Genomic DNA, 15,051 nt, shown 5'->3' with positions numbered 1-15,051 from the left:
GTGGCCCACAATCCTTAGCGATAAACCAGAACCATTCACCAGACACGTTCTGCCTTTCAGGGTCAGGCACAAGCGTTCAGTCACCACAACGTACAGTGCTTCTGGGTTCCACCACTGTCCTCTCAATTCAAACTCCATTAAAGAACCCATTCCACCAAGCTAAAAGACACACACAACCCACACACAGCAGACCACAACACAAAGTGTTTCGGACCAATAAAGCAATATCAGTATGGTGGAAAATGACAGCTTTCCCTGGATCAGTTCAAACCAAACCTCTTTAATTCTGAGCAGAATGTGGATTCTGATAAACACTGGCTCATTCATTTGATCGCAGTAAAACGTTAGGGGCATAAGAGCAGTCTTTGCCTGCCATTCATACGCTTGTCAAAACACGTACAGCAGCTAAGATGTCAGATGGCGTAAATGTCAGGGCTAATTAAGTAATTAAGGCTGGGAGTTGGCAGGAAAAGCAGCAGCAGCCCTCGATGCCCTCCTCTGGCATGGACGTTGCTAAGGACGCTCAAAGCAGAGCTGCCGCAGAGCTCTCTGAGCACCAGACAGAGCTGGCAGCGCTTCCTGCCGTACGGCCGGCGCGAGGGCACTTACTGGCTGGCGAAGGCGTGCTGTACCCACTGACGGGCAGCCCCTGCAGAGCGGGGGGGGACAGCCCTCCGAGCATGTGGGGGAAGAAGTACGAGTAGTGGGGCACGGAGAACCCGCTCATGTGGGCGGGGCAGTGGTTGCCGTTGCCCGACATGGCCGCCCTAGCGCCCGATCCCTCTTTCTCTGCGGCGGGGGTGGCAGGCGTGGGAAGGAGGTGTCCGTGGCGACTGGCGTTTAATTCTCCATGTCCGCGCGGCGCAGTAATCCAGTTTGGGGCGGGGTCAGGCGGTCCAAGGGCGTAAATCCGTCTGAGGCATCAGAGAATGGGTGTTTGGGTCCACGTTGGGAGGGGCGTTTCAGGGGCAGATCGGGGGGCACTGTACTCCTTGTACTGGAGAAACTGCGAAACCCTTGTCCTGGGACGGGGTGTCCAGTGAGAGGATGAGAGCACAATATTGGAGGACAGAGGGCAGGTAGCGTTCAGTCAGCCTAGCGATGTGGGTCCTGCCCTGGGAGAGTGGGGGTTGGGTGGGGGGGTCTGCTCGGTTCTTGTCTGATCTACTTGATGGTGACAGAAAATGGGGGAGCGTGACTGGGGATCACACGCTGCTCCTAGACCAATCCACTCGCAGAGCCTGTCGGAGACAGAAAGAGCCAATTAGACAACAGCCCTACACAGCACCGTATTCAAGAACATGGAAAGACACGACATAAATAAAAATAATTTTAAAAAAGACTTAGAAGAAGACAAATAAGAAGAAAAACAACAACCACAACAAGAAAAATCCACACCAAGATTTAAAAAATTAATCATAATTTTAAGACATTTAGTTTATTATAATTGCATACATCCAAAGTACTGAGGTGATAAGACTGTAATAAATGACTTCTGCTGTCTCCTCTGAAACACTGACATAATTAATCACAAGCACAGACACGTTATTATTTAGGCAGAGAGTTTGCTTATTATAACAAGGCAAAGATCTGACGAAGATCCAAGCTTATCAAAACACCGCTTCGCCTTTGTTTCTGAATAAAAAATGATGGATCTGAAACAGTACGCAAGCCTCATGCTTTACATATAGCCCTTTGTAATGGTACCAATGGCAACAATATCATGCTGTGTATCATGAACCATGCAAAAAAAAAATAATAATAATCTGGCTTTGTATTTTTTGTTTTGTTTGATAAAAGTTATTCAGTTCAACCAAGAGTTTTTTTCCCCAACTCCACAGTGAAGTACTATGAACCAATTTATGATAAATACATGCAGGGAAGGCTAGAGTTACCCAGACACAAAAATAAACAAAAAATACAAATTTCAGTTTGTTTACAGCTTAACATGTAAATTAAATTTCTACAAATTTCCTTCAGAAACACACATTCAGAAAGCCTTGCTCTACATATGTATACTCAAAGGAACCCCAGTGACTTTACCAACAGTTTCGCACACAAACACACCCGCACACTTATACAGACACACACACACACAGGCACACACACATCTTTGTGAGGACCATAATAAATCATCAGAGTAGCCACTACAAATATTTGCTTAGACAGCATACAAGCCACCTTTCAACAGAACTAACAGCTTCGGGTAGCTGCAATGCTAAAACATCACAAAACATAATGAGAAAAAAAATTATGTGTTAAAAACAAGCTGTTTCTCTGCTTGGATTTCTGTATCAGAACAAAAAAGAAATTAAATTGTTTTTTTTTTTTTTACGGCAGAAAAGAAACTAAGGTGAAAAAGAGACCTACAGGGGTTATATATTTATTTATTTATTTATTACAACTTATTGTTGGGATAGTTCGCCTCTTCATAAACTGGGTTTTATAGTCTTAATACTTTTTCCTGTGAGGTCCAAAGCCATTTTCTCTCCTTCCATCTCCCAAAGCTGCCAATTCAGAATTCTGTTATGAATAGTACCAGCCATGATGTCTCACTCTCCATTTCTTACACAAACGAATTAAAGATTGATATGACCTTTATTACAGCATTTTTCATAATTTCTTAGGAGCCTTTCATCATTTTTCACCATTTCCTGATACCTGTGCTCAAAAACTTTAAATAATTGTGAAAAAATCTTGTCCTGGGTAAAATGGTTGAAGCGTGCCAACGATAACAACAAAAAGAATAATAATATTAAATAGGAATTTCTCTTTTCCCTCAGGGAACAGAAAAGTAATTTGATGTCTGGGATACTTTTCCCTCAAATCAGGGCAAAACAGGACCAGGAGACCCCTTACAGAAACTGAATGCCCTGCAAAATATTGAAAATATGTGCACTTCTACAGCACTATATCTAAAAATAAGCATATTGCGATATCTTGGCAGCGATGTATTAAGTGGATATCTTGCAGATATATTTTATGTGAATATACTGTGGTATATTCCATTCCTGTAAAGGGAAACTTGTAGGGGTGGCACTCGGGTGATGAGGAGGGAGGTGTAAGTGGAGGGGAAATCAGGTGCTGTTGCTGATCCTGTGCTTGCTCCTCCCAGCCCTTGGCTCACACAGGTAAGTGTTCTCAAGGCCTGTTCTCTCCTGACTTGGCTCACACAGGTAAATCCCTCTAGTTTTCTCTAGCACTTGTGATCAATGACAAGCACAACACTTAAAAGAGAAGAGGCAGTTCATTGAGGGGATGTGTGTGTGTGTGTGTGTGAGTGTGTGTATGTGTGCGTTGTGTGCATGAGACACTGTGCACGTGTATTTGTGTATGTGTGCGAACAAAAGAGAGAGGGTGGGTGTGTGTTTGTGTGTGGTGTGTGCACGAAAGACTGTGCATGTGAGAATCTGATTCATCTGATTAAAGGCCCTTGTGGGAAAGTGATGGTAATAGCTGGTAGTGAGTTTGGTTTTACATGCTTGGTTTAACATGCGGGCAGGCTGGCAGTTGGGCATGGGTGGTTTCTGAGGGAATGCCTGTGGTTGCTCTCCCAAAAAAAACACAGTCAGAATGTCAGCATACCACTGCTGAATTATACAGTGGTAATAAAATTGTCAGGAATGAATGCACTCTGGAACAGTGCTCCCCCCACCAATGGAATTCTGGGAGCTGTAGTTGTAGAATCACTTATGAGGTGAATGCACTTCGAATAATGAAACTACGCTGAAACAGGGAACTGGGTGCATCCAGGGCTTCGGGCTGTAAAAGGAAACAAAGCACAGGCAGTCAGTGTGACCGCACCCACTAGTCTCAAAGTCCCCGGCGTTAGCACTGAGCGCCGTCACCTTGTTTGTCGTTGATTCTGTAAGTCTGAGGACACACAGTGGAAAATGCCTCAGGGCTAGCTCGAGGACAGCCGCGTCCTTTCACAACGCGGGGGGGTGGGGGGGGGGGGTGGGGGGTCTGGTCTTTCGGTAGGACGTTCAGCCGAAAGCGCTGACGTGAGTTCTGCGTACAAACGGGAAGTGCTCTTGGCTCACTTCGGCTTGAGACAGGGTCGTCCAGTCGTCATATCCAAATTGCGTAAAGTGCCGGCAGGTGCTTTTGGCTGGCGATGACGTCACGGCAATCGCTGGTGGCGGTGAGCTGGTGGCTAGAGCAGAAGCGCTCGCATACAGTGAGCTCACTCAGGCTGTGCGTCATAGCCCAGTCTTCAAAGAACAAACGCCGTCCGCCCTCTACCGCAGCACACCTGCGATACCTTTTATTTGCGTACCAGCAAAGATCCTTTCCGATTGAAACGCCGTCCGTGTGTGTGTGTGTGTGTGTGTGTAAACAAACCTTATCGTGGGAACACTGCAGTAGTAGCGGGGACTATTGATTTTATTTCCTGGGTATATTTGGTCCTGTACCTATGGCAACACTGGGATGTGCAGGTGACGGTGCGCTGCGCTCAGCCCGGGCTGTACCGGCAGCGTGTGAGATGTTTGCCCAAGTCCCCCCCCTCCCCCCCCTGTGTAGCGCCCTTGTGTGGATGTCGCTCGGGCCGGGAGCCAGCTTTATGGGGTCAAGGGCCTGTTAACCGCCTTATTTTTATTGATCGTCTGCGGAGAGCCCCGCCGCCAGACCCGGCGGGCGTGTAAATGGCGCCTTTGTGCTCGCCGCGGCTCATAAAACCCGGGGCCCTCGCACGCTGGCACGCTCGCGTCGCAGAGCCGGTGGGCAAGGGCACGCCGGAGAGCCGGGCCGCGGCGACGCCTTCCGTCTGCGGGCACGATAAACGTTGGGGTGGGGGGGTGGGGGGTGGGGGGGGTGCTGGTCGAGGTAAAAAGGCGACAGACTTTTACGTGCGTGAGCAGCAGGGAGGGCGCTCTACTCGAGAGTCCAGGGCCCGAGATGCAGCAGGGATAATCCCCCACAAGCCCAGGGAGAGGTGCAGAGGAGAAACAGGGAGCCGTTCACACAGTCGTTTCTGCATACGCCCCCACGCAGAAAGACAACACGCTACAGGGGGATCAGAGCGAATCAGAGGCAGGCGTGGATAACTCATTGTAGTGCTCACCGCTTTGAATCTCGCTCCTGAATAATTCAAACAGATACTAAGTAGGTTAAACCCCATAGGTCCTTTCTCTATAGCAGCACAGTTAGTGATTTATTTATATGCTTGTGTTTATATATGTGTGCATTTATGTTTGCCCATTTGTGTGTGCATGCGTGCGTGCATGTGTGTGCGCGCATGTGCGCGTGTGTCCGTGTGTTTGTGTGTGTGTCTGTGTGTGTGTGTGACTGCACAATGTTTGTAGTTGTTGTTGTTTGAGCTGGGGGGAGGGGGGAGGGGGGAGGGTTGCAACAGTTTGCGTATTGAGCTCCAGGGAACAGCTTTCCAAACGTTTGAACTTGCAAAGGACTGATCTGAGCCCTCTATCTCCGCGTATTCCGGCAGTTTACACACGTGTGTGCAGAACAGGTTTACACACGTGTGTGCAGAACAGGTTTACACACGTGTGTTCAGAACAGGTTTATATGCGTGTGCAGAACAGGTTCCTGGCTCTGGACCCACAGGGACCTTCTCCAAACTGTTGGGGAAGCACAGAATCGTCTAGAATACGATTGTATGCAGTAGCCTTCACTGAAACTAAGGGGCCTAGCCCAAACCATGAAAAAACAGCCCCAGACCAAGGGATGTCCAGGTACTTTTGGTCATATATGTCCACGCATGTGTATGTACAGCATACATACAAGTAAATGTTTATATAAACAAACAAACAAACACAGGGGATAAATAAATAAACACACGCATGTAGCAGATGGGTGGCAAGTCCCAGATGTAGGAAGGGAATATTTATCAGAACGCACGCACATCGTCCCACACGCGATGCGTGCCATACAGGCCGGCCCTGCTGCACACAGGAACGGGGGCGGGAGCTCAGATACATATAGAACCCCCCCCCTCCTCCCCGGTCCCACGGAAACCAGCACGGACGAGCGCACGCTTTATCCTGCACGCAAACGAGGCACGCAGGGCCCGAAACGCGTGACCCCGTTCCCCTCCCCAGCCCGGCCCCCTGGCAGGCGCCATCGCTGGGTGAGCGCACGCACGTGTATGACCTGGGGGTGGGACCCACCAGCTTTAGAGGGGGTGTGTATGTCCCTGTTGTGTCGAAGCATGAAGTGATCAAGCCATCGACCCCAGGGTGGCTGGGGGCCTGCATTGGTAGCTGGGGGGGAGGGGGGGCAGAGTGGCTGGGGAGCCCAGCTTGTTCCCAAAGCTCTACACGCTATTTAGCAAACCCTCTCCAGCAGGCCTGCCTCTCCCCCACTGTCCTGCTTGTCAGTGATGGGGCGGGGGGTTTTGGGGCAGAAGCATGCTCTCACGGGACACCCAAAACTGGAGGGCCAGCACTAGAGTGGGCAGTGATTTTTGCCCCACTTCTCCCTCCTTTTTCCCCTCTCTGTTGAAGTCAGCAGCTTTTAACAGGCTCTGGTGGCCCTGTCCTCATTTCCTCAGTGTTTTCATTTTCATTTGTTTTAATTCCACCAATGACGGTCCGGGCTGTGGGGTCGGAACTGGGTTGGGGGGGCAGGAGGGGGGGAGGGTTCAGGGGGGACGCACTGTGAGTCGATGCGATCTGACAGCTGATGCTAAATAAATAATCGAAGACCACCAACCACAGGCCAGGGGGGGTGAGGCAAGCTTTCAGGGGCCGGGTCTGCTGGGAGATGCGGAGGGCAGGGGGGGGCGGTAGTTGGGGGGTGGGGGTGGGAACGAGGTCACTCCAGTGGGAAAGCGGGGCCACATAAAAAAAAAAAAAAAAAACCTTGCTCTCATACCCGACGTGGCGTTTTAGCAATTATCGCAAGAGAGTTTCTGGCACGTCAGCCGGGGAGAGGAACGGCGGCTTATCCGTTCGGCACGCGCCGGTCCCGGAGGCGGGGCTTCCCCGCGAAATGTCAGGCAAAGCGCGGAAAAAGAGCGCCTTGTCTCCCCACCAAAACGTAACCTTTTAAGATAATAGAAGCATGGGGCTAATTCAGCGAGCTCCGAGAAGCTGTATCGATACATCACCGCGTGATTGATGTCACCTGTCATAGCCAAGCCTCTTTCCGGGGGGAAACTGCACCGCAGCATCTAATTCACGTTTTTACAGCTCAGCTACAGGAACCGCGGAACCCATAGCACAAATTCCGCAGCTCTGCTGGGTTTCTACCGCTCTCTAAATAGCCAATCACAGAGTTTGTTGAGCACATGGCTAACTGAATTCATTTAGCCTAATAACTGACCACATAATTTGATTAAGCTCTCAGACTGGAGAAAGAAAAAAGATCTGCTAGCATTCCTCTTCTCCAGCCCTAAGTCTGACTGCCTGTGCTCCATAAAACTACAGCACAGGCTTAGAGCTCCCCCTCACAGGGTGCTGTAGCAATGGCCTGATTTAGTTTTTCTTTTTTTGATAGACTTCTTTTTCTTGTATTTTTTTTTGTCAGGAACTCACAGATAATTGCAACTGCTTATGTCTTTTTTTAAAATCACATATATATATTTGGACGTTTGCACTGAACCGTGAGGGTTAGCATTTACACGAGTCAGGGTAAAAACCTGAGTCCAGGGCAGGGGCTACTGCGCTGTGTGCCGGGGTTTCTATGCGTGCGCAGCCGCCGCACACGCGTGCTACACGCACTCACTGCACACGCGTGGTACACGCAGCCACCGCACACGCGTGCTACACGCACTCACCGCACACGCGTGCTACACGCAGCCGCCGCACACGCGTGCTACACGCAGCCACTGCACACCCGTGCTACACGCACTCACTGCACACGCGTGCTACACGCAGCCACCGCACACGCGTGCTACACACAGCCACTGCACACGCGTGCTACACGCACTCACCGCACACCGTCGCACAGCGCACGCACCGCACCGTGCTACACGCAGCCGCCGCCACGCACAGCGCCGCCTGCACACGCAGCCGCTCCACACACATGCTACACGCACCACGCACACGCGGCACACGCACCGCGCACACCCGTGCTACACGCAGCCGCCGCACACCCATGCTACACGTAGCCACCGCACACGCGTGCTACACGCACTCACTGCACACACGTGGTACACGCACTCAACCGCACACGCATGCTAAACGCAGCCGCTGCTGGCGTGTGCTGAAACATTCATGAAGGAGCCATGTGACAGCTCGCCTACATGAGCATCGCTAGCATGCGTGTGTGTGTGTGTGTGTGTGTGCGTGCGCGTGTGCGTGTGCGTGCGTGCGTGTGTGTGTGTGCGTGTGCGTGTGCGTGCGCGCAAAGTCAAATCAGCCGCATGTACTGCATGCTGAGAAGGGGTTGGACTACTGCATGCGTGAGGGCGGGGGGTAGCGGATGGTTTGAATAAAAGCAGGACTTGCATTGTAGTATGAATTGCAACATGATCTTACAAAATTAAAAAATAAAGCAGATTCCATCTCAGCCCGGTGGGCAGAAAGGCAGCCCATCAGATCCAGCAGTTCAAGAAATACATTTGTTAACATTATTCCTCATTTCTGGTCTTCACAGAGCAGCCAACAGACCGTCAGAATGTCCAATAATAGCAGAAACAGGCAGAAAAAGCTTTTACCCAGCATTCACTTAGTCAGATGGACCCGACCGGCTCGCTACTTTCCGGAACACACTGAACTCATTTAGGAGGGTCGGTACTGTGGGACTGGTTGCTGTGCACGCACATACAGCCCCTAACAACGATGCAGCGCACAAGTCGAGGCGGTCGAATCACAAAGGGCACAGGGTCCTCCCGAGATATGAGCTTCTGGATTTTTCCACCACTCTTCTCAGAGTGTGTAAGAGTGTGCTGGCCAGGCCCTGCTGTGCACACAGACAGGGAGGGGGAAGATACTGCACAATATTATATATATGAGGTATGAGATATAAGAGAAGGTGTGAAAGAGAGAAAGAGAGAGGGGAAGGGAGGGAATGAGAAATAAAGAGGAGAAGTTGGGGTGGGCAGGATATCTTTGGATAACCTGTGTGCTCTGGAATACCTGAGTGCTTTGGAATACCTGAGTGTGATGATGTGATGTCAGATTTGTAGATGTAATGTTAGATGGGTAGATGAGATGTTAAATATGTAGATGTGATGTTAAATGTGTAGATGTAATGGTAGATGAGTAGATGTGATGTTAGGTGGATAGATGTAATCTTAAATGGATAGATGTGATGTCAGATGGATAGATGTGATGTTAGACGTGTAGATGTAATGTTAGATGGGCAGATGTGATGTTAGGTGGATAGATGTGATGTTAGATGTGTAGATGTAATGTTAGATGGGCAGATGTAATGTCAGATGGATACATGTAATGTTAGATGGATAGATGTGATGTCAGATGGGTAGCTGTGATATTAGGTGGATAGATGTGCTGTGTAAGTGTAACTTTGCGAGCTGAAAGACCAGGAGGCTGGAGCATAGGAGCCTGTGAAAGCGCTTTGGGAAGTCTGAGTTTGGGTAACCTTCACTAAGGCCTGCAGGGGATGAGTCAGCCCAAATCTGGTGCTGCCTGGACGTGTTAAAAACAGGGAGCAGAAGGCCTGACCCCCAGCGCCCCCTCTTCCTTCATCTATTTATCCCCGCCGGGGGGATGGGGGGGGGGGGCAATGGTGCCCCCAGCAGAGAGGAACCTATTCGGGCCAGAGTGTGTGAGAAGCCCCTTATGAGCCAGAACTCACAGTCCCAAAACAACACCTCTATCCTCTATCCACTATCCTCACCACACACACGTACACACACAAAGATACACACACAAGCACACACACAGATACACACAACATACACACATACATGCACATACAAGCAGATACACATGCGCACACACACAAATACACACACAAATACACACACAACTACGTATGCACACATGCATGCAGATGCACAGACACACACACACACACGCACATGCAAAGATACACACATTCACTCATAAATGTACATACACAATGAGACAAAACGCATTCAAGCATACACAGACACGCCACACGCACACATACTTTTTCTTTACACCCTTCTATGCAACTGCAACTTTCACTTTAGCACAGACTGTCCTCTGTTTCTCCTTCCCTCCCTCTCTCTCTCCCTCTCCCACCATCCCCCTCTTTCTCTCTCTCCCTATAGCTCCATTGCGTGCCGCATGGTGCACAGCACAGTCTCACCTGCACACGCTAACACGCTAATGGCCCAAAATGTCAGGCGAAGTGAAGCGTATGATGGAGGCTAGGCTCGCTGTGGCTTTTCATATGTTTCAGTTCCACCCCCACACACACTGGGAGGAAGCTGGGGTAGAACAGGGCTGTGCTGGGGCTGGGGTGGATGGGTTAGGGTTAGGGTTAGTCTATGATAGAGGCTAGGCTCGCTGTGGCTTTTCATATGTTTCAGTTCCACCCCCACACACACTGGGAGGAAGCTGGGGTAGAACAGGGCTGTGCTGGGGCTGGGGTGGATGGGTTAGGGTTAGGGTTAGTCTATGATAGAGGCTAGGCTCGCTGTAGCTGTTCATATGTTTCAGTTCCACCCCCACACACACTGGGAGGAGGCGAGGATGGGGGTGGGGTGGTTAACCCGAACCCTAACCCAACCCCTCGAGCCTCATTGCCACATGTAGAAGCCAACATATTTTTATATTCATATTTTTAAAAAAATATATTTTTACAATTTACCTCCAAAATTGTCAGGCAACCCCATCCTCCAGACCCTCAGTTTGGGAACCCCTGGTTCAGGGGGTACGAGGTGAGGTGGTGCCACCTGCCATGAGACCCGGGACTGAAGCCGTAACAGCTCGTATGGACTACGGATTAACATCCCCTCCCTCCTCAAACCCCACACTTTTACTTCATCCTCCTCTGGAATTCATATTAAACAATTCACTCAATGGGCGAAATCACCACACTGAATCCAGTAAATTACTACAACTACCAGCATGCACCAGCGAATATTAGTGGACCATTGCCCACATTCTCAGCCACGTTTATTCCAGCATGGCATAGAACGAATACGAAAAAACCCTGAGCTTGCTTATTAAGCACAGCGCTGGTACCGCTGCTGCCACACATTAAGCTAACTGCAGACACCCCTGCCCTTCAGACATGCCACGACAGATGAACCCTCTGCGTTGGTTTACATCAACTTCATGATAACAAAAATGCATTCCAGCCTGTGTTCTATTTAACCACTAGTCCCCTCTGAACTGAATTTCCGTAAATAACTCTATAAATGCATTACCATAAACTGTTTTCACATTCTGTGTTGTTAAGCAGATGTTCCTGTCTTTCGAGGTAAAAGGCAGCCGCAGGTGTTTTCATCTGTTAAGGAACCAGAGTGGGAAGTCAACATTTCCTGTTTGACTCGACATGAACAAAAACATCATATTTGCCAGTATAGTCAGTTACTGCCTCCACTGTGGCTACTGTTCTTGCTAACACGTAACAGGCTACCCCACTCTGACTTTTCTGCCTTGGAATTTGAACGTATTCTGGACACGGACCCAGATGATCCCGCTTAAGTAAAATATCAATCGTTTAATCATACTAATTAGCACCATTTTAACCCACTGCCAAGTCCTGAGCCAGTCTTTGAGAATGATGGGCTCTTACGCATCAGGCTAACAGACATCCACAGTGAATTTCACAAACACACAAAACAGCAGTTCTCAACTCCCACCAAAGACAGAAGAGTTACCGGCCCAACAGTCGCCTTGGAAACAAACTTTGGTGATAAGATGAATGAATAAACATGCGCTTATTGCACGCTAAGAGTTTTGCAAGGCGAGATTTCGTAAAAGCGGAAGATTGTTCGCACTTTCATGCGCGCAGTGTGCAGCAGAAATGGGTTTATATGATCCACCTTCTTCTTGCGAGCGCGAGCGGTAATAACCAGGAAGTGCTCGGTTTCCTGCTGTCTTCTGAGCGACAGGTCATATGACGGAGGGGAGCGGGAACTGTGTGAGTGTGTGTGTGGGTGTGCGTGTGGGGAAATATTTTGAAATACAAAACCTTTTAAAAAAATATATATAACATGTTTTAATATATGATAGGGGTCCCCTGGATGCCTTTGAGAAAGGGAGGGGGGTCCCTGGATCCAAAAAGGTTGAAAACTCCTGACTAAAGCTATACCTGTAAAACAGTATATCACATATGGAGGTCGACGCACTCAGATGCTGAAGCAACAGATCTAGCATGACCAGACTGCATGAACACGTGCCGTGCAGGCGCAGGGTCTGGACAGCACGCAGCCCTTCCTGCAGCAATCCCGACCAGGCTGAGATCAGGGTCTGGTCATGACCCCGCCTCTGCCATTAAAACGAACTAATGATTGGAGTGCGTGAGCTTATCCTGTCCGAGGCCCAGCAGATGAGTATCGATCGCATAATTGATTGATTGGCGTCTCGTGGACCGAGCGGCAGCAGCGTCATCGCTCCACAGACTGCTTAACCATGGGAGTGTTTGTGTGGTGTTGTGAGGCGCTCGGGAGTAGTGAGTATGAGTGTGTGTGGATTGTTGCGTGCTCGTGTGTGTGCAGTGAGTAGTTGTCAGTGGCGTGTGTCCATAGGATGTGTTGTGTGTGTGTGTGTGGTGAGCGTTGTGAGGTGTGTGTATGTATGTGTGTGGTGTGTTGTTGTGTGTGTGTGCATCAGGTAGTGTGTGCATGCGTGTGTGCATGCATGTGTGTGTGTGTGTGTGTAGGCATGTACACATGCGTGTGAGGTAGTGCATGTGTGTGTGTGAGTGTGTGTGAGTGTGTTTATGTGTTTATGTGTGAGGTAGTGTGTATGGAAGAGAGGTGGAGACACACACACTCTCTCCCACCACACACACACGCATGCACACTCAACAAGAGAAGGTGGGGGACCAATTAGAGCCCCTTGTTTAACCCAAAAACTACCCATTAACAACATTTGATTTATAAACATTAGGGGCACACGGGACTATTGCTTTGACCAGTAAAGTTTCAATATTACTAATTCCAATAAAGGGAAATGAATACAAACTGAAATAGGCATGCAGTGTATGCGGGCTATTGCACAATGAGAAAGACTCCCAGGCTCCTCCCCCTCTCTCAAAGGGGAGGAGTCTATGCCAGGAGCCCTGAGTCAGCAGAATGATGCAACTCTGCAGCCCTCGCCAGTGGGAGGGGCTAATTCTGAGCCCATCTGGGGTTTAGAAAAATAATCAGAGAAGCTTTCAATTAAGTGACATTACAGCAATAGGACTAGGACTACAAAACACCTGCATACAAACACACATTGCTCACACGAAGAAGAGCACACAAGAATAAATAAAAACACAGACACACACAAACACACACCTCATATACACAGAAGAACACACAGACACAGCACACATGTACACAAGCACACAAGAATAAATAAAAACACACACAGATACACACAAACACACACACACACACAGTTCATCCAGATCTTGAGAGTGTAAACACTGTGACAGAAAGAGAGATAAAGAGAGGCAGAGAGAGAGAGACAGACACAGAAAGAGAAACGGAGATAAAACAGAGAGAGAGAAAGAGAGACAGAGGGAGAGACAGAGGGAGAGAGAGAGAAAGAGAGACCTCAGTCCCTGTAAAGCTGATATGTTCTGACAGCCCCCCCCCCCCCAGCAGAGGACAGCAGGGGAAGGGGCCAGTGTTTCAGGGCCAGTTGGGCCCCATCTCCCATTGCCAACCAGCGGATGAAAGAGAGCCTCACCCCACACGCCCACGCGCGACAGCTATTAGAAACGCCGTTTCACAAAGGCTCCATCTCCACGGCGATAAGAAAGAGGACAAGAACACGAGGAATCACAGCCAAAAAACTGTAAAAGAAAGGCATCCATACAGGAAGCATTAGCCAGTGTGGAGCCCCACAGGACTGTGGGAAGTGCAATGGGAGGGGATGGGCGGTGCTGGGGTGGGGGCTGCTCGTGATGCATGTAGCAGACCTCTGCCGGTGACAGACAGTCCGCAGGCGCAGCGTCTCCACGGAGACAAAGGGTCGAGTCGGGTCTGGCGCTGACCTCTGAGGATCTGGGACCCCGGGGGAGCGAGATCCGTTTGAGTCTATCCGCCGGACAATTATCTGGATTAAATCAATCAATCACGGGGGTCGAGGGGCCAGAGCTGCCGGACCCGTCCTTACAGATCACTCCCAGACCTTCCTCTGGAAAACATGGCCACGCCACGCCGGGCGCCATTACGGCTCCGGAGCTAACCCGGGCCACAGCGGCTTCATCCGCTCCCATTCTGCGCGGATGCAGGCGCGGGCAACTGCAGGGGAAATGAACGGATACGCTAACAAAATGCACTTTGAGTTTCCTCACTCGTAAAGCACTGTTGTTAAATCCAGGTGGCGCACTTCATATTTCTAGCTCCAGAAGAGTGGACCTGCACAGATCAGACGTAGGGACGGCACATAAAAACGATCAATGCGCAAGCACCTCTCCGATAAAGAATCACACTGATCAGCAATCATACGCCAGCCTCATTTCCACGGAAGAATCCGCATTTTGGTGCATTACATGATAGGGGAAAAAAGGGACAGAAGCAACCCTTCATACAGTCACACATCATACAGTTTGCTTAGGGGGGGGGTGACATTCAAGAAAAGGGGGAGGCAAGGTAAGGCACAAGTAACTGTACTTCAGATTAAATTCACAGTCCTAAACCGAGTGTGTGTGTGTGTGTGTGTGCCTGCGTGTGTGAGTGTGTGTGTGTGTGTGTGTGCCTGCGTGTGTGAGTGTGTGCAGGGCATTGGTGCCAACGAGCTCCCGTTTGCCCTCCTCCTTAAATATTTCCAGGAAATACGGGTGCGTCCCCACATCTACTGACCAAACGTTTGAAAGCCTGGCGTTTCTGCTTGAGTAACCAGAACATCGTGTGCTGACTTCCCTTCCTTTCTTCTTCATAAATGCAGGGACAAATTTGTCCCCGTACACGCGCGCGGAATCCTGGTTCCAGGTCAAGCAGTACAGGCAGGCCGCTCGAACCCAGGAAATACAATTTACATCATCTGC

General features: G+C 49.7%; 1 protein-coding gene across 2 annotated transcripts in view; it reads right to left on the bottom strand.

Annotated features, from left to right (window-relative positions):
• The window catches only part of LOC135243068 (retinoic acid receptor alpha-like), a 150,084-nt gene that overhangs the window by 82,619 nt on the left and 52,414 nt on the right, over positions 1 to 15,051 (bottom strand). For both annotated transcript variants that reach the window (XM_064314565.1, XM_064314567.1), the window contains exon 2: positions 610 to 1,241. In XM_064314565.1, the coding sequence (XP_064170635.1) occupies positions 610 to 760 (151 nt within the window). In that variant the 5' untranslated portion in view covers positions 761 to 1,241. The remainder of the gene's footprint in view (positions 1 to 609; positions 1,242 to 15,051) is intronic.

This window comes from Anguilla rostrata, chromosome 17 (assembly GCF_018555375.3).
Source record: "Anguilla rostrata isolate EN2019 chromosome 17, ASM1855537v3, whole genome shotgun sequence".
Taxonomy (NCBI): domain Eukaryota; kingdom Metazoa; phylum Chordata; class Actinopteri; order Anguilliformes; family Anguillidae; genus Anguilla; species Anguilla rostrata.
The sequence above is the reverse complement of the archived record's forward strand: the minus strand, read 5'-3'. Positions and strand labels throughout refer to the sequence as shown.